The sequence below is a fragment of the Trichoplusia ni genome, chromosome 15, assembly GCF_003590095.1.
Source record: "Trichoplusia ni isolate ovarian cell line Hi5 chromosome 15, tn1, whole genome shotgun sequence".
Taxonomy (NCBI): Eukaryota; Metazoa; Arthropoda; class Insecta; order Lepidoptera; family Noctuidae; genus Trichoplusia; species Trichoplusia ni.
Genome location: NC_039492.1, coordinates 2,829,187 through 2,857,120, shown reverse-complemented (window position 1 = coordinate 2,857,120; position 27,934 = coordinate 2,829,187). Strand labels below are relative to the sequence as shown.

The 27,934-nt window shown below is 36.7% G+C and overlaps 2 protein-coding genes across 2 annotated transcripts; one reads left to right on the top strand and one right to left on the bottom strand.

Annotated features, from left to right (window-relative positions):
• The first annotated feature begins 417 nt into the window (after positions 1-417).
• On the top strand, positions 418-7,841 carry LOC113501385 (hairy/enhancer-of-split related with YRPW motif protein). The gene is made up of 3 exons (XM_026882517.1): positions 418-912; positions 2,399-2,613; positions 7,318-7,841. The coding sequence occupies exons 1-3, from the start codon at positions 725-727 to the stop codon at positions 7,839-7,841; spliced, it is 927 nt and encodes a 308-aa protein (XP_026738318.1). The 5' UTR covers positions 418-724.
• Positions 7,842-14,753: 6,912 nt separating this feature from the next.
• LOC113501384 lies at positions 14,754-27,506 on the bottom strand. The gene is made up of 2 exons (XM_026882516.1): positions 27,459-27,506; positions 14,754-16,708 (listed from the first exon to the last, which is right to left on the bottom strand). The coding sequence occupies exons 1-2, from the start codon at positions 27,504-27,506 to the stop codon at positions 15,962-15,964; spliced, it is 795 nt and encodes a 264-aa protein (XP_026738317.1). The 3' UTR covers positions 14,754-15,961.
• Positions 27,507-27,934: the final 428 nt, after the last annotated feature.

Genomic DNA, 27,934 nt, shown 5'->3' with positions numbered 1-27,934 from the left:
GTTCTCCACTAGCTAATCCTCGTGCCATCGTCCCACGCTTCTCAGCCGACGCGGTCTCTCCCCCACATGAGAACACATTCACACCAATATTCCGGCAAATAAATTGCGTTACCTAATTGTCTGCATTTTCCCACCGTGCGCCCGCCACGCGGCTCATTGATACTCCCTAAATTTACCAATCCAAGTCATTTTGAACCTTACGCTACGATTTCAAACAACATTTTACTTCAAGCGAAGTGAGTTAACTTTTTATGAATTTTAATATTGCTATCTGACCCAAAAACGCGGTCGTATCTACCCTATTCGCATTACATACTGCATAAAATGGAACAACATAACCGCATCTCCAAAATTCCTTGTTCAACGAATTACAATTATTAATACCACCCTCTAGAAATGTTTATGTCTAGTTGTTAAAGTCTAAAGTCGCATAAATCAAAGGTAAATGTTTTTTTTGTATTTCTTGCAGTGTTCGGATAGGGTGGGTCGCCGAGGGCGGCGCGCGGGCACGAGGCGCCACGAGGCGACACGGGGCGGCACACTCCGCGCCAGTCGGGCAGCGCGCGCGCACGTGACCGACGACCTGCGCACACCAACATCTCCAGATAAACTGAGTTTCCGACAACATCGACGAAAGTGATAATTAGTGCATGACCCAGACCCACAACCATTAAAGTGAATAATATTAATTAAAGACACAAGTGATAAATAATAATTGTGAATAATGGAGTACCATCACCGCCACATGGAGCAGTCAGGGCCTCCCCTGCAAGGCCAGGGGACCCAGTGGGGTTACGGCTGGGGCCCACCAGCACCCGCTCCGACCCAGCCTGCGCCTGCGCAGCGGGCCAAGAGAGCCCACTCCGAGAGCGAGGACGATGCCTTCTCCGAGGAGAGCAGTAAGGATGCCACGTGAGTAATGATAACTGATGAATTATCGCAGAAAAATATATTCAGGTCCAATCGGAGATGCACGACTGGTTCTAGACCCAATCATCTCCTATAAGCTATGTTGCAATGTGTCTCTTGAAAACAGAAAGTAAGAACTAATCGACTATTCACACGAGGCACACAAATAGGGCAAATAATATGACTAGTACAAATATAGGTAATTTTAAATCATAATAAAGCAGCCAAACATCCTCCTAGTAACGCGAACAAGATTAATTTAAATCAACAAATTTCAGCTTTAACATAAACATGATTTATAATTAAGAAATACAAAGCGACGTGTTTCAAATTAATCCTGCCTACGCTTTCCAAGAAATAAATAATAAATGTAACAATTTCAAAGAATTATATTTTTTTACATGTCTGTTACAAGCTTTTGTGGAAGTTTTGTTGTATCTAGAGATGACATTGGAACATTTAATTATTTAAAATATGAAAATCATTAAGGAGAAACAGAAATCGTTGTTGACTGCTAGTCAATAAAAAATAAACGACTAACAAACCAAACCTCCCACGGAATTGCAAACTTAACTAGACTAATATAACAAACCAGGTCATAAAAATAAAAGCTTACATTAATATGACGATATAACCTAAAATATTAATCATGTGTCGTCACCACAAGAGTCACGTGACGTTGACGTCACTCAAGTTCTGGTGTGCCGCGAATTTCGCCTCTGATTTACTGACATAACATCCAATTAGTACCTCACTAACGAAGCACTGGATTAACATGAGGCCTTTATGTTTAGATTCCAAATTAATCTGTGTTTACATGTAACACTTTCAATATTTAATGAAGATTAACAGATAGTAAAAATATGCATGTTGTTATATTTACTTACGCATATTTAACATAAAATCAGTTAATATAATTAAATTTTTAGGCACTACGTTAGTTTACATTCTTTAAAAAGATTCCAATAAGAATGCAAATACGCAATACTACGTAGAAACAACAACGCGTAACCGAGCGCTACGTGCGTAGCAACTGCTACGCAATAACCAAGTTCAATTGACGCGTAGCACTGTTATATAGGCTGAGTAATAATTACAAAAGGTATTGTAACAATGTCAAAGTTAAAACCTCGCAATGTCGGTTACAATGTTACTGATATTGTGTAAATGTTTTAAAGGGTCGGCTGTAGAGTTTACTGTATTCTACATGAATTGGAACTTTGGTGTATTCTCTCTCAACAATTATTTCATATACTCTCGTAACTGCACAAAATATAAAAAAAACTTGATGAAACCCTTACGACCAAAGATAAGACCAAAAACATATACGAGAGCTTTCAACTAAAACATCACTTCTGAGTCTTCACTTCTAAATCTTCTTCGTCTTCTTTTTCTTCTTCTACATCCTTTCTTAAAAACACCAAACTGCTCAGACGATCTCAACTTACCTCTAAAATCATCGTGTACTTACAAGATCTGTTCTCCATAGCTCCCCCGGCGGCGGCGGCGACTCCTGCCAGCTGCTGACTCGCAAGCGGCGTCGCGGCGTCATCGAGAAGAAGCGCCGCGACCGCATCAACACCTCGCTGACGGAGCTGAAGCGGCTCGTGCCCGCCGCCTGCGAGAAGCAGGGCAGCGCGAAACTAGAGAAGGCCGAGATACTGCAGCTCACTGTAGATCACCTCAAAATGCTGCATGCTAAAGGTTTGTACATGTTTGTGTTCATAATGATGATATCCTAACTGATTTCTGCCACGGCGACTACTTTGCTCCTAAATTTGGCGATCCTTATGCTTCATAACTTTATATTAGCCTAGTCTTCGTGTGCCTCCTAGTGACAATATCATCCATTATAATAGTTCCGATAGCTTAATTAGATTATTTAATCTATGAAAAGCGAAAAGATTTTGTTTTGGAAAAGAATAATTTCGTATAAATTTGTAACAAACTTTGTACTTACAGAAACTTGCTAAACCCTGAGATTAATTCCTCTTGCCGAGCTAAACGTCTTGCGATCCTCTAATTAGGTATTTGTATTTATAGTAAGACTAAATCTCTTAAAACCTCTGAGAAAATTGAATCCTTTTGTTAACGATTGAATATTTACAAATTGCCATGTAGCTAATACTGGGGAACATTAGATTTATTGTTACAACATAACTAACAACGAACCTCGCTCTAAAACTGTTTCATCTCGGTTCCATCTCCGAAACATACCTTTACCTACTACTTCCTCTTTTACCCAAACTAAAAACATACCTTTTGATGATAAAGATAAAAGTTTTTTAAGACATGCTGCAACATACCGTTAGAATAGAGAACTCTCAAAAAACGAATATAAATCGAAAACGTTAAAAAAAGCAAAATATTTAAAAAAACTGCGAAAATTAAATCGTTAAAAACCTGTTGGGATACGTTTCCGTTTCCTGCGATATTGAAGACGCGTCCGTAACGGTTCCCGCGCAACAAAAGCAAAAGCGAATCATTTTTATTAATTTCACTTTTCCTGTCTTTTGTTAATTTTTCAACTGTTTTTTAACGGGATTTTATTTTTACCAGAAAGCACAAAGTTGAAAATCATCTGCAAAAACATAATATTAAATCTTCCATTTAACTTATTAGATTATAATTAGGTTAATAAATAAGACACTTCCGTAACCGAGCTTTTAATTAACATAATTAAATACAGACATAAAATTATCAGTGCCGTATAAATATAGTTACTATTATAACCAAAAATAGTTACGTTGTGCTTTAATCAGCTTTGCATTTAGATCAAAATAACCTTTATAATAGTCTTGTTAATTAGTATGTCAGTTATTTCTATACGTCATCAGTTGGATTAACAAGGAAGGGCTCAACTGGTGTTTACTTCAAATTTGTATCTACTTAACCATTATTAAAAGATACATAGTGGAAAGGTCATAAGTTTTAAAAGGTATAGAGTTTGATGAAAGACCTGTTTCCTGTATTAATGTATACTGAATTAAGCGCAGCCTCTTTCCAATTGCCCTTATTCTGAAGTTTGACAATAAATTGGTTGGTTGTAGTAGAAAAAAAGGAACAATAGAATAACATAAGATAAACGGCTAACAATAGCCGTAACACAAGGTTTTGGCTAACCGTGCTCACATATCTCCGAACGGCATGTTCCTGGTTCCCACGCCACGTTTCCGGGTCCGTGGCAGGTGGATGAGACCTTGAGCTTTTTGTCACGACACACGTATACCAACACCCAGTGATCTTGTGGAGACTCTTACAATAAAAACAAGGAATTTGTGGAAAAACTCTTGCCCCAAGTCTGGACTTTTTTTGATGGTTTTATTGACTACAAATGCCTTCTTGCCTTCTTGATGGGCTTTAAATTTGTCATTAACTGCGGCGACAAATAAGGCAGCTTTCTGTATGAAAGCTGCCTTATTTGTCGCCCGGTTTAATTTTCAAGGCCGTAGTTTGGTAGATGTAGTTAAATGAAAATGAAAGGAAATCTTATTCCTTAAAATTATTTTTACTAGAATTCCTTGTAAATCACGTGACAGGAAAAGTCAGTAACGGTTCAACTTTAACGTTCAGTTAGGCTAAAATAATTGCCGCGTCCTTCCGCAGCCAATTTGCGGTCGAACGAAAGCCATTGCGGTTAACTCTTAGTGAATAGTTAAAGTTAATTCACAAATCGTTTCGGAGTATGTTCAGTGGACGAAAAACCGCATCCTCATGTGACGTATCCGGCTACTGGGTTTAAGCGGCCATGTTGAATTAAGGTCATAAAAGCAAGTGTCACAAAATCTAAAGCTGTTGCATGGAGGACTTACAGTGGTCTGAAGTTAGATCTTTTGAAGAAGTTTCGCCAAGTTTAATGGCATTGTGTGATAGTTGCCTAAAGGAAAGTAACTACAGCAGTGCGGGTTCGGCTTTGAGTGACTTTAAAACTTGTACGAAGTCCTAAAACTTGCTTTGAGCTTTGAAGGAAACTATATTCTTCTTGAGACGCAATCAGTTTGTTTTGGACAAAGGGAAAATTTAAACCTACTGTAGATATTAAATATCTTCAAATTAAAAGGAAAATTCACTTTCAATTCATTTTCCGCTACTGGGGTTTCGTCTAAAATATTCCAAACTTTTTTTTCATTCACATATCACTTATTAATATCGATTTCAATATCAATAACTTGTAACAGTATCGCCCTGTTATCCTATCTTTATTCTTCTATATAAGAGCAAGCGAGACAAAAACTGGACCAGCCCGATCCAGTTAACAACTTCCTGCGTTTTTGTCGGCGCCAGGTGTGTGACGTAAGCGATGCGTACGCGCATCCTTTGAAGCTGTTTGGTCAGTCGGGCACTGTGTGGTTACCATAATGCCTTTCAAATGAAGGCCCGGGATAATACGTGTTTGCTCTATCAATATTAATCTGTAAATAATCGACGTTTTACCTTTTAAGTTATTTTATTTTTTTGGTGTTTTTGTCCGGAAGTCGGTTCCTTCTTTTAAAAAGAGTCTTGACCAGATGTTGGATAGTTTTATGGTGTTTTTAAAATCAGATAAAGAAAAATACAAAAAAAAACTACTTTAAAGACTATTTTAATAGTGTTTTCGCATCATCGTAATTTCTCAAAGTATTCGATATCAAGCAAAACTAAACATATTTAAAGATATTTTGTCCTAAATAAACTTGCACACGGTGAACCAGATTAGCACAGATAAATCAATCAGTAAGCGAATCATTCGCGATGGGGTTGCGTGGGAACCCTGAGGGCGAGCGCTCCCAGCAACCCGGACCGAGGGCAACCAAGCCAACCCTCTGACATAAACCCTCTGACGGCAACTAGGGAATTAATCGCAGCTTATGTTCCGCTGATTCATATGCTAAGGATTGTTTGGAAGTGATTATGGGAATTTTGTGGTGTACAGGGATGAATATAATTTTGCAGTTTTTTGTAGGAATTTCGAAGGATTTTGGACAAGGGTCAGGTATTTGGGACAAACATACCTTACTTAATTTAATATATTTTCAATTGGCTGCTAATTTACTATTCGTTATAATTATTATTTTTTACTTCTCGTAGATTGTAAATGCACTTTCTTCTTGAAATCCTTCCTTCGTCACCCTTTACCCAATAATTAGGACAGAGCTTCCGTCTTACATTGAACTTCTAAATCTACATTTGCGGCATTGAATCACGAGGCCATTGTATTCTGGTGACAAGCGGAAGTGTTTCTAACGCAAAGGGTTGTAGCACCTGCGCACGCGCAAAAAATATGGTAAAAAATATACATCGAGGAAGGAAGTGAATACAATTGTTAGGTCGATTGTGTTTCGATGTCTTAGTTTACAGATAATAAATTTAATTATAATGTGTCTTGGATTTTTGACATGTAATTATTTTGTATGATCATTTCTCATCACACGTGTTTCTTTAAAGCTAGAAGAGCTTAATTTATATTAATTTTGAAGGACAGTATAAGTATTATCTAAAAAGTACTGACAACTGACTGCAACAACAATATTAAATAAAGTTTTGTAAATAAGTAAATTATTAACTAACGATTAATTAGTTTTCGGGATTGCCCGACTAGTTTCGGCCCAACCAGAGTCTACGTCTACGGAACTACTATTTTTTTTGCAATACATATTGTCTTTAAGCACATCTTCAAAGATAAATCAAAATTAGGAATATCAATACCGGCGCTCTTGGCAAACATGTTTGCGTCTACCCCTACAAGACTCGAACAAAACAAGTCTTCGAAAAAAGGTTTAACTCGTTTCTGAACAATAAAAAGTACCGCAGACAGTTTTCTTTCACCCTTCGGTCTCGTGGCCCGGTGGCACACTCAAACAACCAAATAAACTAGACCTCTCAACCATCAATGAATCATCTTTCACTCATACCCTAATACATAATCATTGGGGTTTGGGAGATCATCTTATAATTGTCTCCTTCCCTTTAGGAAGAAGGCCGGAAACTTGGGGTTCCCGTTACGAATACAACAATTTCCCATCCCTTACGCTCGTATTGGTTTATATGTTCATCTCGCTCTTGTTATTGCACAAGGGAAGAGGGTCGTTTGAATGAAGTAAACTTTTGTACTCGTGATTCAAACTCGCCTTTGTCTATTTCTTATTTACATGCAAAGTAGCATCTGCATAAGAAACTTGTAAACAGCGCTAGAGCGCTAGCGGACGAAATATTAAAACACTGCATACCAAATTTCGCAATTTGAGTTCAGAGTTCGTAATGTTTGAATAGCGTTAATTATTCTAACATAAATACATAACCCTTGGTTATAAGGCTTCGTTTATTTAAATTCTAAACCAAACACGCCATAACTGAATAAATTGATGTAAATGCGTCACACTCAGTCGATACTGTGGAACTCAATGCTAAAGGTTTGTTTCTTTGTTTCAGGACTGGACACATTCGCGTACGACCCTCAGCGGTACGCGATGGACTACCATAGCATCGGGTTCCGGGAGTGCGCCGCCGAGGTGGCGCGCTACCTGGTCAGCTGCGAGGGCCTGGACATCCAGGACCCGCTGCGGCTGCGGCTCATGAGCCACCTGCAGTGCTTCGCGGCTCAGAGGGAGCTCGCTGCGAAATCTACGAACTGGGGATACCCGCAGTACCCGGCGACGCCGGTACCGCAGCCGCAGCACGGCTACACGGAGCTGGGCGCGGCGCGGCAGGACGTGCCCGTGTCCACGGCGGCGCCCACCGTGGCCGTGCCCACTGCCATCGCGGCGCCGCTGTCGGCCGCGCCGGGCTACCCGCACTACGCGGGCCCCGCCGCGCCGCCCTGCCCGCCGGGCCCGCACCCCGCGCCCCCCGCGCCGCACTACCCCGCGCCCTACCCGCACCACCCGCCGCACCACCAGTACTCGCAGAACACCTCCAAGCCCTACAGACCCTGGGGTGCTGAACTCGCCTACTAGACTTACTTACCTGTAGAAAAACACAAAATTATTGTCTTGTGTCGGAGTGACAGGGAATCGCAGGCAAAATATGTTATGCAAATAAGATATTTTCATTTTCCATTGAAAAGGTCAGCTGTCAAAAATGATTGAAGTACCTACTTCAAACCAGCCTGGTTTGTTAGATATTGTGAGGAACAGAAATTGTAACGAGTTGAAATGTGCCTTGATGTTTTTCTTCGAATTAAATAAGGCTTAGTAGCCATTATTATTTTTTGTATAGAATAAATGAGGAATGTTGAGGAGAATGTAATCCCTGTCACCGCCACAAGCCGCTGTTGTACCGATCTCAGAGTTTAAGAAATATCAAAATTTATATTTTTGGAAGAGTACTGTTGTATAAATAGTTTTTATATCAAATATTATTTAGTAAGTTGTGTGATAGTTATATAGTATATTGTATAAGTTTATCTACAGTCACTAGATGTATATTTGGACCAAAAAATAAGCTTTAATAACTTGTGAGATAAGGGTGTCTGTAGTGCCGTTGTAATTGGATATAATGATATAATATTCCCGTCACTTTGATGTGAATGTTCAAAGAAATATTTGAGGTGTGCGTCAAAGGTTAGTAATATTATTATAACGAGGTTGTGAATATTCCTTTAGTAACACAGCCTTAAAATATTTCATAAGTTGTGAGCCGTATGTGACATGTTAATAATGTTGTGCACAATATTGAGTGAAACACAAGTTAACACAACACTGCAATGTTTAGATCGATATAATTATTCTAGAACAATGTAGTTTTCAATATTCTTTATATGAACTGTGTGCAGTCGTGGACACAAAGAAAATAGTTTTGATTTATAAATATATATGCTCAATAGTTGATAAATTCTAAAATCCAGGTACTACAAATATCTTTTGTACACGACTGTATCTGAGTTAAATCTACCTCTAAACAAAATGTAATCAAAATTTGTTATCCAATACGGCTTCAATCAACCTCCAAACACGATATTAATCTAAATCTAATTAATTTCGTGCGTCACTATGAAATGTAAATATGTAAATACAGATTCGCTTGCGAACGAAAAGAAAATTAAATTATTTTCATACATACCTTTTTTAATTACCGTTGACCCATATAACGACACCGATAGATTGCGAATGATGTAATTTAACACTTTTTGTATTGCTCTCTGACAGCGATACACTTCCTCCATTACCTGGGACATGATATGAAGCTTATCTCGTAACACTATGAGTGAACTCAGACTTCACTCGCCCCACCATACATGACAGTACCTACGTGTTAACCCTAATGCACCTGTAATTAAAACTAACGAACTTGCCATTTGCCGCATAAATTAGCGATAACCATCGCGCAGGTGTCGTCAACTGTTCTATTATATTATAATGCAGTCCAGATGCATGGGCAGTATGCACTCGAGGGTCAATATTGCCGTCCCACTTCAATGATCGTATGGGATATCGCCACCCCTGCGGTTCCCACGACCTCCCTCTCTCTCACTCTTGAATATTTACCGTTTCTATCTCGCTCTAACACGGTACTTCCGTAGGAAGAAACAGGGTGCAAAAACGTCACGTTTTTTAATGTTCGTGTGTGCGCCGTGTGGCGGTATTTTTTATTTTTTAGGAAGTAGGTGTGTTGCCCTTTGTGAATGCAGTTGGTCATTGTTTTTGCAGTTATTTGAGATTAGAGGTAGTTTAATGATGTGGGTATCTGTGGCGTTCTGATTAATGAAAGTTTTTTTTTTTAATTTTGTACATTGATAATACATCTTCAATGTTTTGCGATAATACAGACTGTGTTATAAATAAGGTAAAGACGGTTTTAATTATTGACCAATAATTAAGATTTTTTATTATTATAAAAAAACCGTGTTTTTTTGTATCAGAGGCCAAGACACAATTTGGGTCGCTGAGCCAACAGAGTAAGTAAGTAAGATTTTACAAATTTTAAGGTATTCTTACCTATTTCTAATTTGCCTATGTAACAGCATGACACGAAATGCCTCATTCACCATACATTATAATTGAATACAATATAAAGTTAGTCATTGCGTGGGTCTTGTTCTCGAGAAGCGGTCCCTGCGGCTTGCGGCTTTCACCGGCAGTCAGTTAGAGCCCCACGGTGTTAGATATCAGCTCAGCGTAATACGTATTATTACATTCATGACTTGGAATTATCAATAGCAACACTTTCTTCCTCTATGGGCAATGTCTATATTATTTACTACGAATCAATTTAAGGTATTGCATTGAAAACTGAGCTTTTTAACATTTTAAAGTTTTGCCTAAAATAATAAGAAACGACTAAGCAAAATTATAGGTATGGGTGGCAAAAAAAACAAATTCTTTTAATTTTTTTTTCTACAATCTAAGCTTATACAAATAGACGGTAGATGTCGCTACGCTACGCCTTAAAGGCTACGTTAATATTTCGAACTGAGCAGTACAACTTTCTTAGTTTCAATTCCAAAAAAAAATCAAACCTGTGCCCAGAATTGCGCTTGATAAATCTCAAATAGACCCATTAATATTCTATCGATATTGATTGAAAAATCAGCTCTCTCGGCCTGTTTGGAGACTATGACTGCAATAATATAACTTTAAGAGGTCGCGGATGGCCCTTAGTAGTCGACCATGAGAAATCTTATTAAGGCACACATCAATGAATCCGATACGTTATCATTAACCAGACAGTATAATCCTACCCTTGCGATAGTACGTGACTCGGGGCACGCTTCGGAAAACAATTAGGAGTGGAAGTGTCGCCGAGCAGTTAGAGCCACGCGCCGGCTGCCACGGAGGCCGGCTATCTCTACTTAGATCACTACGTCTAATGACCGATGTATACTGTCTTGGGTGATTAGCACACTGCGGGGCAACACGCAGCACATCAATGCGTGTTGTTACCTTGAGTATATATAAAAGTGCACTGTCTAACAAACAACAGATGCAAATTACGTGATTAAAAGTGGAAAAACATATACTTAATATACTTATGAAGATCTGTTACACGCGTTGGTGCGTCCGCGTCGTCTCGTAGCATGCAGCGTGGTTTAGGCATTATATTAATCGCCTTAGTGTTCATACAGTTATCGCTTTTATATCGTGTTTGTTTCTAAAATATTTAAACCCTAAACTACTTTCCCAAGACTAAGACAATATAAACCGGCCGAGAAATATGTGTACTTGTACACTACTTGTAACATGAACAATTGTCCGCTGTCATTTGGTTTTTTCAGAATTGTTTACTTTGATACAACAGTAGGTAAAGAGAGTTCTTATGAGATCGGGGGCCTATTGTTCAGGAATCAAATAAGCTGATTTTTGTATAGTTAAGGTCAAAAATAGCGATTAGGCAAGTTAATACGTGGAAGTTTGAAAAGGCCAAAAATTTCAATGAACTTACAAAGACTAGGAGATTATTTGATCTTTTAATTTTAATGCTATGATATAAAAATAAAGTTAACTAAAATGGTATGGAGTAACAATAATACATTAATAGTATGTACATATATAACATACCGGTCTAGTTAATATAACAAGGTATGGCGCGAGGGATGTTGGCTTGCCAAAATTCTTGAATAATTTAAACTGGTAACAACGGAGCCATTCTATCAATATTATGTTTGTATAATTTATAATGTTTTATATTCCTGTGCTTGATATATGAAAGACCTTCCAAATAAAATAAAACTTGTGTGTCAAGTATTTTATTGATTTATTGATTCAAATATATTCTGTTTCTTATCAGTAACCATTTTTTGTGACTTCCTCACACGTAATAAATAAATTAATAAAAATGCATTTTAATAACTCATTTACTATTTCTGTGTCCAAAGAAAATAAAACTTCAAAAGACCCTATTCAGAACCTGAGTTTTAAAATATCGCATGTTTATAAAATATTACATAAACGGGAATGAACTCGCAACATGCATGGCTCTGCGACTAGACAGCGGCCGTGATCGCAAGCTAAGGCGATTGTTTTTTTAATGGCTTACCTGAAAACACCTACAACCTAAATAATGTAGCCTACTTATATAAAACTACACATTAATAAAAACATCCATAACATGTTTTGAGCCAACTACTGGGTAGTTTCAGTGTATAAATAAAAGATCTCACACTTTCGGAACTTATCATAAGCGTTCATTTTTTACCCAAAACAAGATAAAAAGAACACATTCATAATGTTAGTCGAGTTGTACATATGTAAGTACATTTATGTGAATACACAGAATAGCAGAGTGCCAACCCTAATGAGCAAGAGTGTTCCCAATACCGTCCAATATTCTCGGGAACATCCCTCTTTAGCAAAAACAGGTATTACTGGTTTTCCTCCACTCACCACAAAACATTGCGGATTATATTTTTGTCAAAAAACTGTTGAACAGCATTTGTGCCAAAGTTATTGTGAACATCTATGAACAATGAAGATTAACTCACTTATTGTACAAAATACCGTTTTTGATATTTCCTGTTTCGGTAAGCTGTAAACTAGTTTTTGTTAAAATTGCGTGTTTATGAGCCGACGGGGAAAACTATGAACTGAAGATAATTAACTGTTAGTACGTTAATGTCATTACATTAGCATTGAAGTTGACAGTCGGCAAGACCTTATAGGAGCTAACTAAATGACAAGTTAATATCTCCAATTATTGACAATCTTTTAAACCAGTGTTTCTCCGATATGGCTGTCTAACGTTAACCGTGACACTTAATTATTTGTCAATGTGACATCACAATCTTCGGCAGTAACTCAATCCAGCTATTAGCTAAGGACCGAACCTGTTTGTGGACACATTACCGTGGACTAAGCTGCCCCACGGCGTCCCCTGCCGGCGCGCCATTGTGCCGAACAACAAACAATCATAATTGGTAGTCGTTGATACAAAACTAGATTCTGTTGGCATTCAATGTGAAGGAATTGCCTTCAAAGCATTTAATAACAAGGGGGCACGTACTGTACATGCAAATAAAATAATGGCCTGCTTTGTAGGTTAAATTACAAAGTAACTACCTTTAATAACTATGTCTTTTCTAGGTGATGATTTATAACAAGCATGCTGGAAATGCTGGCATTATGACGGTCAGTCGAGTCCCCTGTTCGCGTCGTGTCGCGCGTTGATCCATGCGTAGTTCAAAATCGTGTGATCCTAAAAAGCTTGTTTTGAGTCTGGGTGTCTTTAGCTTATGACTTCAATGTTTGATTGACCGACTTTTGATATGTCGTAGAGTTTCAGGAATCAATAATAATTAAATGTCCTACATTTATAAGAAAGTCCTGTTATCGAAAAGAGTTGTTATTATCCGCGTAATACAAAAACAACAGCACAGCCGTGTTCACCCCTTCAGCGCAGCGTGGCGTAAATAAATATTATTATAATTACGAAAGCTTCAAACCTAGCATTATTCAATATTAATTTATTACGAGGCACGTTACGGTATTGATTATTGAATGACTCGTGTCTGACCTACATAGGGCATCCCGGTGCTACGACTGGGTGACCACCAGACCGAGCTCGATCTAGGGCATTCAGGAATTCGGCGGAAACCTTGTGTTATGATATTTGTTTAACCTTTATTTCTTTTTAAGTCATTTTCATGTCATATAAAAATGGCCACTTTCTATTTGATGATCATTTAAAATATTTTAGACCGAAAAGTCGACTGATAAAAAAACTTTTCAATTCATGCCTGTGGTCATCTCGTATCCGTATTTGTTCAGCCATTTTCTCAATTACACCTCCAACTAAAAGTAACAGTGCCTAACAGATTATTTGTCTTACTAGAAAAACATTTTAATTTTAATTAAATTCACGAGTTACTTGCTAGTTAAATCCAACCATCTTCATTACGATCTGACCTCTAACTCTAATTGCCAGTTTGTAATTTAATGTCTGTCTTACTTAAATAAAGGTTCAAAAAACTCTTAAATGCCAATTAAGGTGCAAAAACTAACAATAAAAATACTATTATCAAAAAGTTTAAATTTTATTATAATATTATGTAAATGTATCTATAACATACATCTCCGTGCGTCACTGGCGGAAAACGAGTTGTTTTGCGCGTTTTACAAGATATCTTAAAGCAGGAATGTTTCCATTGTGGGAGAGTGATGCCTCTACGCGTTGTAGTGCTCCATCTCGCTTCCTCAATGCCAACACTCCTATTCCAAGAGCTCTCAGTACAGGCTCTGATCATACGCATAGTTTAGCCGGCAACGCAAACTTATCTTTAAACTTTTCACAAATGAGATCAACTGACATATACTAAATAAATGTAATATCTTAAAGTAACTTATATCACATATACTTTGGTAAACACTTGAGAAATAACTATTGAGACACTAACGTCAAAATAGAACAGTAATTTCAAAAATAGAGTCATTAGATGTAGTCAAAATTCAGAATTAAAAAAGAGACTTCAATTACTCCTCACTTAAACACTGATTAGGAAATTTTGACTTCATCTAAATTCACATTACACAATACATACGTCATCAATAATCTTATCTTCATACATTAGCAAATCGTTGAATTAAAACTGTACTGCGTTGCAAAATAACTTACCAAGGCCAAACAGATGTCGAATTAAACAAAACTGGCTTGTGGACATTAAAAATGAAAACAAAAACAAGTCGTATAAAACGAAATATTTTGAATATAGATTAAGCCGGTCTTCATTCAATAACTAATTTACTATCGCTCTTAGATTTGTGAATCTCAATAACTAATAATGAAATAAAATAATAAATGCGGCCAACATCACAAACATTGTTCTGAACCCAAACTAAGTTGCTAAAGCACTTGTCATATGGAATTCAGATACAACGAAGGTACCACAAACACCCAGACCCGGGACAATGTAATGTGAATTTTTACATTGACCCGACCGGGGATCGAAATCGGGACCTTAGAGCTAGCGACACCTTGAAACCGGTGCGTACGCCACTCGACAACGGAGGTCGACAAAATTATCTTTCATCATCTAATTACATAAGTCAAGTACATATCAAACTGAGAAATCACAAGTCTAAGTGTGGAAGCAACGGATGAAGTCTGCTAAAATATTCAAAAATACTTTTGTTAACGACAGTACCAGAACATTAGTAAGACATGAGGCTGTTGCCCTCTACCCACATATCCCATGGGCAAGTCTCGGTAATCTAAAATGTCATTAGAAATAAATAGAGCGAAATACATTCGTTGTATCGTTAGCAAACATTCGATCTGCTAAGTTCCAATTACTTTTGCAGACAGTAAATAGTAATCGAATTTGTTTATAGTTAGCAACAAATATTTGCAATCTAAATTACAGTTTCAGAAATATAAATTGTGTTTGGAAACAACTAGCTACTTGCTTCATGTGATATGATATTATTTGAATCATCCGAGTTTGTTCTCGTATATGAAAACAATGGAATGTTCCATAATCTTTACATTAAAGTTATTGTTCGGTAATTAGCAAACAAATTAAATTAATATTAAGTTTGTACAATATTGTCCTAAAGAAAATTTATTTTCTAGTTCAAAATATATTGACTAAGAAATAAATCCTCATTTCACTTTTCAATAAATTATAATTCTTTGCTTCTGAAAGCATTATTGGCTGAAAGAAATGTTCCTTTAATAAAATCAGAACGTTTTCCACTGTGCCATCCTAATTGGTCGGATAAAGGCTTTACTCAACGCTGATTGGCCAATTATGGTTATTCGCTGAAGATTTGAAACAATTAAGCGATTGATTTGAGTTCAAAGAACATCGGAAAATCATTGATTTGCTAACAGACCTGAAGTTAAGAGATTGTGCATAAAAATTACTTTAGATTTAAATTCATAAACATTCGAATAAGATAATCTTAATCACTAAATAGCTTAAAGTTGCCAATTTACTATAAAGTACAATATACATAAATATTACTATAATTTTGACTTATTCTAAAATCAAGTGTCTTTTCAAATTTCATTTTTGTCACAACTTTCGAACCACGCACCAAATATCACACACGCTTCCAGATCGGAACAAAACGCTTTCATTATTCTGCTAGTATCCTAGTTACGATACAATCATAATGTAGAGGTGAGTGTGTCCGTATTCACTTCATAAGGTGCTGACGAGCTCGATGCTCTCGTTGATCATGTTCTGCGTTCGTTCGTCTTCGTCGGCGCGGCCGGAGTCGGCCAGGTCGGCGAGGTCGTCCAGCTCCTGCAGGCGGTCGGCCTCGGCGTCGTCCAGCAGCGTGTACTCGGTGCGGATGCTGCTGCTGTCCTCGCTGTCGTTCACGTTGAAGTAGGTGACGGTGGCGTAGCAGACGCGGTTGTGCTCGGGGCTGGAGCGCGCCGAGTCGTAGGCGGAGTCGGAGCGCCCGCTGTTGGACTCGTTGGTGCCGTAGCTCTCGAGGCTGTCGATGCGCGAGCTGTTGTAGCTGTTGTAGCTGCTGTAGTAGGAGGTGTTCTCGTAGGCGTCGGCGATGTGCAGCGGCGGCAGCGAGGCGCGGCAGGCGCAGAAGTGCGTCACGTCGATGTCTGCGCGCGCGTCCACCGTGCCGCTGTACGAGGGGGAGCGGACCAGCTCCGGGGAGATGCGGTTGCGAGTGCTCTTGCGGCTCTTGTTCCTTTTGAACAGTTGATTGAAGGCCTGGAGACAAAAATAATAGTTAATTTTACTATCAAAATCACATGGAAAAACATGAGAAAAATTATTAACAACGAGGAACTTTACCCGAGTATTAATCGTATCTATAATACACGTGATCAATTTTATATATGCAACTGTTAAGTTCGCAGACAAGGTCACGTGACAACAGTGACCTCCTAATTTAGAACTAAGTACATAATCTAACCAAAACTAAGCGCCATAAACAAAAACCTGCCATAAGTGTAGGTACCATTGTAAACAATAGCGATATTATAATTACACCATCGACTTGTCTTTACTAAAGATGTATCAACCCCATAGGGAATGATATATCATGATGATCTCGGCATTAATAAAGCTTCATTTTGGTACTGTCAATGTCCTGTTATTGCTTCCTACAGATATACCGTGTCGAAGAAGAACAATTATATCAACAACAATTAGTGATATGTCTGTCGTTGATTTGCAATCGAAAACAGATTAAATGTTTTAAAATACTTAACAGTTAATTCAGTACAGAAAATGGGAATCAACTCTAATGCCACTTAAAATAAATACTCTTAACTCGGCAAGCATCACCACTATCTGAATATTTTTAGATATTTACACACAACAGTTATAAAATAATATTCCGATGATGTATTGCATCGCTATGACAGCACAAACAAACTGTCTCGTTTACAATATTAATAATTTAGTACTAATCGATGTAGGGCGACGTCTTCTGGCCTCTGGGAAGGGTCACTTAGCAATCGAACAAGATACTAATAGCTTAGAACAGAGGGCCGGCCGCCACCGCACTCAGTAATGTCATTGTATTTGTGGAAGGGAGACAGCGCACTACAAGTCGTATAGCTTCATCTCTCTCTCACAACTGCATTAATATTACTTTAAGAGGTGCTAGTAGGTCTCCAGGACATTACACTACTCAACTGTTATCTGTAAAGACGTTTAGTCAGTCGTTTGAAGCCAAAAAGTCTAGTATTTGACTTGTTACTAAGTTAAGTAAGAAATTATATCAATAAAAGTTCTTTGACCTACGATTGTAACGTTATCAATTTTCAATTTGTGTTTCTAATTGCAGAGAAAAGACATCGGGCGTAGTTAAAACATAGTCTAAAGAACTAACACAAACATCTTGATAGCTTCCTTAAGTTAACTCATGTGTCTGTCAAGTTTCGAATATAAGGTGTAACTATTATTTTATTAGCTAGAAAGCTTGTTATCAACTATGTTCAGTATATTAAAACTTACTACTATAATACGCACTGGTAAACACTACTAGTAATAGCTTCGTCATATAATGTGTATCACATGCGTATGCCCGTTACATGCGCTGCGTACAATTGTCCGAAATTGGGGACGATGACGCGAGATAACATTGATACCATAATATTACATAATAACCAAATAATACTTGACTATTACGTATGCCTCCACAGGGGACCATATTATGTAGTTACCATGTATTGATGGACGATAGTTCAAATAGGGTCATTCGGTATTAGCTATTATTTTCGTTTTTACTTACTACTTAGTGATATATTTATTGTTTTTTTTGGTATGTTCTATGTCCAAGTCTATTATTTAAGAGTTTCTATAGTAGTTTTATTTTTCGCTATTATTATTATTAAGTTAACTTTCAAATAAACTGTCAAACCAAATAAATTACAACACACATACATTAGTTCAGTAATGATATCTATCTTTCTCAATATCTAAGTATAACTTTCCAGGTCACCAGTTGAAGGGTTAAATCTAGACAAGTACCAATCATTTAGGGCAATCACTAATTGAATGCATACCTAAGATAAATAACCTCGTTTATTCATATAAATCTAGTCGAGCAGATAGTGAAATTAGGGCAAGCGGCCGTCACAGGGAGATGCCAGCTATTTGCTTATGATAACGAAAACTAAATAATTAAAAACGTGTGGAATGTTTTACGGGCTGTGGAAATTATTTTCAGGGATTTAACTTTTGTGAGGTCATGTTTGACGATGTAATGTAGTTTGTGGTAAGGTTGTGTGTTATAAATTTGTAGTTTAGACAGAGGTCGGAAAGTGCGTCATCATGTGGAGACTGTAATCAAAATGTTTTAAATGGTGCGTCGAGATTCAAATGGATAGTTTTTTGTAAAATTGTGTAAGTTTCTCTCCGAATTTTGCAATAATTTGCCATATTGATTTGGCTTGAAATCGTGTACTTATTATCAATAGTTGTAATTATTTTCCATCTATAAATAAGCTTGCTTCAAACTAGAAACAACATGGCCTCTTTAAATTCCGCAGCAATAATAGCTTTAAAGACTTCTCTTAAAGAATCTTTATCCTTTCTAATCTAATTGTTTAGTCTCGAGGCGCATCAAACGTCAATTGTTTTAAAGGTCGAGGTCGCTCACTATCAATTCTTTATCAAATGCGGAAAGACCTTTTGTTGATAATACCAAGATTTTTTGCAAAAAGATATGCGAACTGTTTGGATAGGATAATGGACGTGTTATTGTTATAAATGGTATTTATCTGTATTTTCCTGTTGATTTCACTGCTATTATTTTGATGAAATAATATGTATAGATATTTGCTTGATTTTTTTTCTGTTTGTGGCCCGTATACTGATTAGTTATTTTATGATATTGTGAATTGTATTTATGGTACGTAATATTGCTTTTTGATTACATTGATAATCTCAATTGGATTCCTAATTGAGTGCTTTGAGTAAAATTGTTTTGAAAATGCTTATTTAAACGTCAAATTATATAAAAGTCGTAGGTAAATGAATTCAATGTTAAAAAACATATTTCATAACTTTTCTTTTGTTTATTGATGTGTGGGCTAAGGCTCTCGACTCTAGGCGCTTTAGTTAAGCGCCTACTATAAAATTGATAATAAATGTTATCTGTATAGATAGGGATTAGGTTTATGTTTCTATAAACGTGACGTGACGTTACGTTCAATTCTCGTAGCGTGATGCAGATAACACGTGCGGTGTCATAGTTGGGCGCGAGACCTTAACAGAAGTTACATATCCAGAGTTATGTTTTATTTTCTCAAATTGCCTTGTCACCATAATTTTTTAGTATGTCTTTGACTTTCTTAATATTTGTATGTTAAATTATCATTATTTGGATGTTTATTTTTATTGTAACTTTAATAGTTTCTTGCCGGTTCTTCTACAAAGCAATGACATTTTAAAAAGCGCATTTACGGCTACTAATTTGGTTATCTAAAATTTCTAAAATGCCAGTTTTAGGCCTACTAGAAAAAAAAGATCTGTTTTTTTCTGTTAACACGTTTAATTGTTGGAATATGTTAACAAGCGGTAATGCTAATAACTTGATTATCACCCTGTGGCTAATGGTGCGATGTGACTGTATAAATAATAGGGCAATAAAATAAAGTCAAGTCCACATGTGCCAAGTAACCGCGCGGTGGCGGCGCGGCGTGGGAACGAGGGGGCGGCGCACGCGCACCTGCCCGCGCATGTCGCGGCGCTACGGTTATTTGCGTATGACATACCGTTAATTTAGAAATACTGTATCTTTTAGTATTATTTAAATGATACGTAAGTCATTAATAATTGCTATAAACGGTGAGTTAAATAAAAAAAAGAAAGCATTCTGAAAAACATGATTTTCAGTTAGCTGTGAAATAACTTGCCAAAATTAAAATTGCTTAGTAGGTACTGTCATCAAAAATTCTCGAAAATGCTAGCCACAATATTCTTTAATACCATATATATGCAGAACATAAACAGACATTTAATTGCCACATGCCATCAATTATCTATGGGAAGGCAATACCAGTGGGCATCGCATTATAACAGTGAAAGCTTGCAGATACGCCACGTGTGCGCATACGCAGCCGTGGGAACGTCGGCGCGTCGGGGGCGCGGTCTGCGCACGCGCACCTGTCCGTAACAACACGGTCCTATTATTTGCATACTACGTAGTACGTAGTGAGTATGAATCGAAAAGGACTGATAACTTCGTAAAAGCAGTTATTAATTAATAATACAAATATGTTAAGTCGGAATTTGAAAGATGTTATTAAAACAACTATCAAGATTTGTTTACAAATAAACTTGGAATGTGATTAGCGTCATCAATTCATCGTAGCAGGAAAAATATTGTGTTTAGTTTAAATAGTTACTTCGCATTTACTTAGAAAAGTAATAACATTCGTTGCATAAAACCCAACAGCAAATTATATTCTGACTGAAAAGGAATATGTTAAGTATCTTAAACTTTATTAACTTTATGTATGACTAATCTATATACTAATATATAAAGCTGAAGAGATTGTTTGTATGTTTGTTTGAACGCGCTAATCTCAGGAACTACTGGACCAAATTGAAAAATTATTTTTGTGTTGAATAGACCATTCATCGATGAAGGCTTTAGGCTATAAACCATCACGCTGCGACTAATAGGAGAGAAGATACAATGGAAAGTGTGAAAAAAAAAAACAGGGCGGGTATAAATCGTAACTTATATCTTCTACCCACGGGGACGAAGTCGCGGGCAACAGCTAGTATTATACATATTTTATTATTAATTAAATGATGCAACGGTTTACTCCTCATGCGTATTCATCGGGATTGCCCGACTAGTGTCGGACCCAATCATGAGCTGACGCAACGGGGTCGCAAGTCGAACTTATTTACAATAGCGGAATTATTTATAAATATTTGCACTTTTATTAACGAACAATTAATATCCCGTTGTTTTGATAACCATAGAGATGAAGATATTAACAAGAGGTTTGTGCATAAATATAAAGAGAATAGTAACCATTGGTTTTCGTAAAAAAAGCATCTTTAACTTACTTTTACTATCTTTTTTGATTAAATATGTTTTACGTACGGTAAGGGTGTTTCGTATTTCTTTGTAACTAGTTTACGCTATGTCGGTTATATCGCGTTTCCAAGAGGACTCTTCAAAAGTCTGGGTTAAAAAATATCCTATGTCCTTTCTCAAGGTCATCTCTATATCTGTACCAAATTTCATTAAAATCTGTTCAGTGGTTTAGACGTGAAAGCGTAACAGACAGACAGACAGAGTTACTTTCGCATTTATAATACAAGTAGTGATTATCCTTATAGCGCACGTCACATCGCGTCTTGTAATTTCCGGACATAATTAGGTCAATCTCTCTTTCACTCTCGTTGCCGGTGTCTTCGAACTTGTTATTATATTTTTTCTTAAGGAAAATCTTAATGAAGAGGTGTGTTCACTGTTCAACAACAGAGATATGCACAATAACAACTTTTTATGTGTTTGTGACGATTATGATGACGAAACTATGACCTTTTTCAAAACCAGATATTTAAATGTGTTTTAATAATTGAAAGATGTATAATGTTCTTGATCTTTTTGTTTATAGTTCCTTTTCATGAAAAAATCGAAATTGTTTGGATGAGAGTGTATGTTTCTATGTTTCGTATCGTTTTGTTTTCATCCTGGAAAATGTGAAAGCCATACATAGGAGTAAGGCGTAGTATATTTGATAAACTGCGAGACACTTAGGGGGCGTACCTACTATGTACAAAGTACACAGGAAAACCTCACATAATATCAACATTGCTTAAAAAAATCAGCTGATAGCATATTATAAACAATTTTAAAGTTCTAGGAAGTTAGTGTTGATGTGCTACGTCACCGATCTACGTCACTTATCACTCACGTAATGGGGTTACGTTCAGCTTTATATCCCCGAACGATTTCTGATAAAATATAGTATTTTACGTGACGTCATAGCTGATCAAACACGGAGTTTTGTGGTTCCCCGATATTGGGAGTTTTATTATTACAATGAAGGATATGACATGTAAACTAAGTATGTACTGTATCGTAGTGTAGTGTATATGTCACCGAAATATTACAAGATTCGCCAATTTATAAATTTTCTAGGAAATTTGTAAACTTTCGTGGGATTCTAAACGAGAGATAAATTGTATTCAATGGCCACATTTTTGCAAAAGTAAAATTGAGATCTTTGGATGTTTGTTACGTTTGTTACTCTCTCACGCTTAAATGGGTGGACCAATTTTGATGATGTTTGACGGACGAGTATCTCTCGTGAGGTGTATGTAGCGGTACTGTAATATAGGAATAATACATATTATAATTTATTTTAGATACTTTTATGTAAGCTCTTGCGAATAAAGATTAAAATAGTCAAGATATTATAATAGGCTATCCTTTGTACGTGATAAAGAATTAAGAAATCCCTAAACGTTAATGTTTTATTAAGAGAAAATTTCTAATTTCTTCTTTGAAGAAGCCTTACAATCTACGTATTATATAACACTGTTTAGCAGTTGTTTTTATAATAGAGTCCGTACAGAAATAATAATATTAAATATACTGTTGCTTAGTGGAGCGTTGCTAACTGAATATTGTTTTCAAATTGTAATAATATAAAGACTTTTCAGGTTGAAATAATTGTGAAAAGGTATTGTTAAATTATGAAAATATTTCAGTGTAACAGTTAGATAAAACGAGCAAAAGATAGTAATAACATTGGTTAAAATTACGTAGATTTTCCTCAATTTTATTACACTTTACTATTCAATCACTTCTAACTGAGGAGACACAGTCGACATTTAAAAGTGATTGCCACTATTCCGAAAACTGAGATAGATGTAGATTTGAGATCATAAGGAACATTGGGTTAAACTCAATAAAGCCATTGTGAAGTCCATACCATATTTTCCAATTCACATAAAACGATAATCATCTTAGTACCTACAGAAGCCTGCTTATAAATCTCTCGACTATAAATACGTATGCGTAGGTAAGCAACAGCCCCCGACCCCGGACAATGTATTATTAAAGCGGCTCTAATTAATCTCCGCTTCAATACCTGTGTTTTTACGAAGCCGTTTAATTTTTGTTAATATCCGCTCGTTTGCCCTACTTAGTACCGTCAGGAACAAAATATATTTTACACAGACAGATTTTTAGAACATCTTCTTAACATAGTCAAAATCAAAATATTTCTTTTATAATATGTCGTCCTTACTTGAACTTGTACTTAAAAAGTTCAAAACTCAAATTTTCTATAAAGCCTCGAAAAACACCGGTAACACATAAATGTGCTCTTTTCTTTGACTTTTGTTGCTGCCTGTACTCACCTAGAGAGTACGTGTGGTTGCCAGGCAAAGTTTGTTGGTGAGCTGATAGCTACTACGGTACCGTAAAGGGATCGAATGCCTTTGGCTTTAAGTTTTACCTGACGCGTCCCACACAGGGGTTCGCACAAAACCGTAGGGAATATGTACCTTTAGATGCCTACGGTAAAGTTCGTCTTATGTTGTCCTGAATAGCTGGACAGGTCAAAGGTTTAACGAGTTGATCGATTTATTAGATGAATAATCTTCCATTGAGAGGCAAATTTTAAATGATACATCTATACTAATATATAAAGCTGAAGAGTTTGTTTGTTTGTTTGTTTGAACGCGCTAATCTCAGGAACCTGGTCCAAATTGAAAAAATATTTTTGTGTTGGATAGACCATTCATCGAGGAAGGCTTTAGGCTATAAACCATCACGCTGCGACTAATAGGAGCGAAGATACAATGGAAAATGTGAAAAAAACAGGGCAGGGAGAAAATCATAACTTATGTCTTCTACCCACGGGGACGAAGTCGCGGGCAACAGCTAGTTTTCCAATAAAAGTACCCTTTGTAAATAAGGAACCCGGCACAAATGAGGATTATTTAAGGGTGTAAAGTAAGACGAAAAATATCTTACACCAACTTGTACCATTTAAAGGGAAGAAGTTGGTAAAAAGTAATAGGAATAAAATGCTGAAAACACGTGTTGAGTCTGTTAATTTACCTATGAGTAATGTTTCCTTAAAAACACGCAAAACGGAGTTAATTCTTGTGATTAAGATAGAATTGGGTTTTTCTTATACTCTCAGTAAGGTAAGTAGCTCCTATATAGTCCAAGTACTTACATACATGGAAAGGAAAGAGGGACGGAAAATGTATATTACGTATAATATTTTTCACACTGTATTTACTAGGTACTAGGCAAGACTTCATACTGGATGGATATAATAAATTAAATGCTAAGGAACTAAATATTAGCCCTGCACATAAATGTTTAAACAAATTCGAACGAAGAAAGAACGTACGGAGGTAGCAAAGTAAAACCAGAAATAGTCCACAAAGCATTAACACAACAAATACAAAATTCCTACCATAATAAACAAAACGCTATCAACAGACATGTCACTTGGCGCAGCTCCCAGTAATGAGCCGCCACAAACTATCCATCACTTACTACTCCGTACTAAAGGTACGTATACATCGCTCGTTTATCTAACAACGTATGTATATGATCGTGTATTGAACCGATAATGCACATAAATTACACCGAAGCGATCGAACTCGTTCGTAATCAGGTTGCCTACTCAACTATGAACTTAAAATCTATTAAGACTAGCCTAATGACTACATTGTGGAATAATTCGTAGACAAAGCGCCATTATTCTATTTAACAAGCTTGAGATACATTTAATACGAGTAATAGAATTTGTAGATGTCTGTAAACTTATTGGATTCGATTTTATCATGTAATTTACATAATTGTTTCGTCCAAAAGTTATGTTTTATGAATAACTTCGACTAGTATTTTATTTGAATTCGTTAGCACAAACAACTTGTAGGTAAAAAATATTTCTTGGAAAGAATAATTAATCTGTGAGTTTTGATGTCGTCCAGTTAGAAAATTATGAAATAAACTACAAAGATTGACATTTTTTCTGGGGTCCATTCAAGTCCATTGCCCTCTTTAAGCAAAAGGACATACAAATATTTATATAAGCAATGTCCTGCTATAGAACTCGTAGTATTCCTTTATATTGAAAGTAGAAGCTAATGGTTGATAGCAGAGGTTACAGGTTCAAATGTCTCTTTACAATTATGTGGACACGTTCAGCGAGACAATACCCAAGCTAATTGAAGGTAAGTATTAATATACATGGAACATGACCGTCTCTAGCCCTTAGCCATACATACATATACTGACATAATTGTGACGGCCAAAATATTTCGCACGCGTGAAGCTTGATCTAATATCTAAAGAAGGTTGTTATACATTGTTGCCTGAACTTCATTGGCTTTTTAATACTTTATTAATCGGAATATAATTCATACATCCCTTATAAGTCGGTAAAACCGCGGGATCCAATTAATCATGCAAACAAAATTTGTTAAAAATCACAATTCATTTAACATACTACGTATGTGTTTTGCAATGACAACCCTTGAACTTGTAATTGAAAATAATTATAATTGTCATGACTTGCCGCGAGTCTCCCGCTAGGAGTCTAAAGAGCTTTTATATAAGCGGACCGGGGCAAGCAGAGTGGGGTGACAAGCGAAGCGGCACGAGACCCCACATCAAGATATTGTAAGTAACTAGTCATTGACAAACATTCCAGAAACATCGTTAGATAGAAAAACTCTTAAATATTTGCTCTATTGTTGATATTTTTTTGAGCAAATAACTTTATCCCATCTAAAAATACTTTTGATACGTAATAATGTGTCATGGGATTTGCGACATGTTTACCGTTTCAGTATACGTATTGTACTTGTACAGGTAAATTGAAATTGTTTAGCTTTAAGTAATAACTTCCATTAATTAAATATTTTGTTTAAGTAATTATTTCGTGCACGACGATTATTTAACATGAAAACAAAACGGTTAACAAACAGAGGTCAAATTATGACTGATTTAAATAATTCCAAACATAAGCAAAGACTAATGTCCGAACGATAAACCAGTCTCTCTAGGACCGCAATGTCAGTGACTGATAAAGGACCAAAAGGACTCTTGATGGAAACTCGTCAAACACGCACAGCTCCTTCAATCCTTATTAGTTAAACATCATTGAAAACAACAAACAATTTCATTCGGTCTGTGGACCAAGTTACATTATTTTCTCCGAGTGCTGACAAATCAAAGCTACGTTACTTATCGAATTGGAATGTCATTCCCATAGATTTGAAGTTTTCTTTATGTTTAGGGAATCTAAACAAAATGAACCGAAGTTCCTCGAACCGTTTACTGTTTAGTAAACAAGCATTGTTTGGGCAGTATCGGCGGCCGATCGCTACTGCTGTCAATCGTCACGTCAGCGTCGTTATCTCGTCTTCATTACACACATGTTTGCCCACACTATCACTATCGGCCAAGTCATTACATAGTGCGACGTACGTGTGGCGCCTTCTTTGGGAACTTCGGAAACGTGAACAACAATATTTATGAGCAGAGTTGACATTTGTCACGAGTTTAATCGTCTATTGTATTGTCAATCTGTCAGCATCGATTTGTGATCCGATATCTTACGTTAACTGTTGATCTATGACAGTGACTTCAATACAAAAAAAAACTGAGTTTTACTGATGTTTTAGCCCTGCAAATGGGCAAAGGTAAATCCCTAAACACGGCTTATTGTGAGAGTCCTTTGAAGTCGAGTACGAGAGCGTCGTTAATTATGTACTAATTAAACTAATAGCGAGTACATGAGAACAATGTAGTATTTAGAGTATACATACAAACAGGATTGATTTATTGGTTGGTAATGGTTTTCACGAATTAAATTTTGTCACGTTTATATAACTATTATTTAAATTTTATAAACAATCACTAAAATTATTAATTATACTATAATTAATAACTGTTGCTGGTCTACTGTGGTTGATCTTCAATTAATTAATGTAAGGAAACGAATAAATAAACTAGATCGACTTTAAAAACCGCTCAATCAAAAATTAATAATTTAAGTAATAGACAAAATAAAATCAATTAACTCTCAATCACTAAATAGAAATCAACAGACAATAACAGCAATATTGATAACATAACTATTTCTGCGATTAAATATTTATCAAAACAATAATTATACAGTTAATTAACTAATTAAATAAATATTAAGCTTACCTTAAGCCATCGCCTTCGAGTCTCCGTCAAAAAGTCGGAAAGCACCATCGTTAACACTTGCGAAATAAAACAATAGATTACGATACGCGAGAGAAGTTGGCGCGGCGAGCGACGTGCGAGCGTGGCTGCGGTCACTGAGGGAATGTCGGAGTCCGCGGCACTCCGCGACACTCCGCCAGGCCGCCCGCTCCACCGCCCTCCCCCGCGCTCCGCACCCCCGCGCTTCGCTACCCCAGCCCTACCGAATACGAGCTTCGTGCTTTTTTTGGTCCTAAGAGACGCGGCAGTTATGATTGCTTTATAATCGAATTAAATAGGGCGAAAATAACAATCAACAAAATTCATCCTGTTGGGGTTACTTTATAATCAACAATTATACGCATTATGTTTCCCACAAAAAAGCGCATTTATTGCAATTAAGAGAATGTAAATGGTTTTAATCGGTAGAATGTTGCAAAATGGCAAATGAATGTTGC

Coding starts and splice junctions, on each gene's coding strand:
- LOC113501385 (XM_026882517.1), top strand. CDS start 725: ATGGAGTACCATCACCGCCACATGGAGCAGTCAGGGCCTCCCCTGCAA. Junction 913..2,398: donor GAGAGCAGTAAGGATGCCAC/GTGAGTAATGAT, acceptor TGTTCTCCATAG/CTCCCCCGGCGGCGGCGGCG. Junction 2,614..7,317: donor CAAAATGCTGCATGCTAAAG/GTTTGTACATGT, acceptor TCTTTGTTTCAG/GACTGGACACATTCGCGTAC.
- LOC113501384 (XM_026882516.1), bottom strand. CDS start 27,506: ATGGTGCTTTCCGACTTTTTGACGGAGACTCGAAGGCGATGGCTTAAG. Junction 16,709..27,458: donor CTCGAAGGCGATGGCTTAAG/GTAAGCTTAATA, acceptor TATGGCGCTTAG/TTTTGGTTAGATTATGTACT.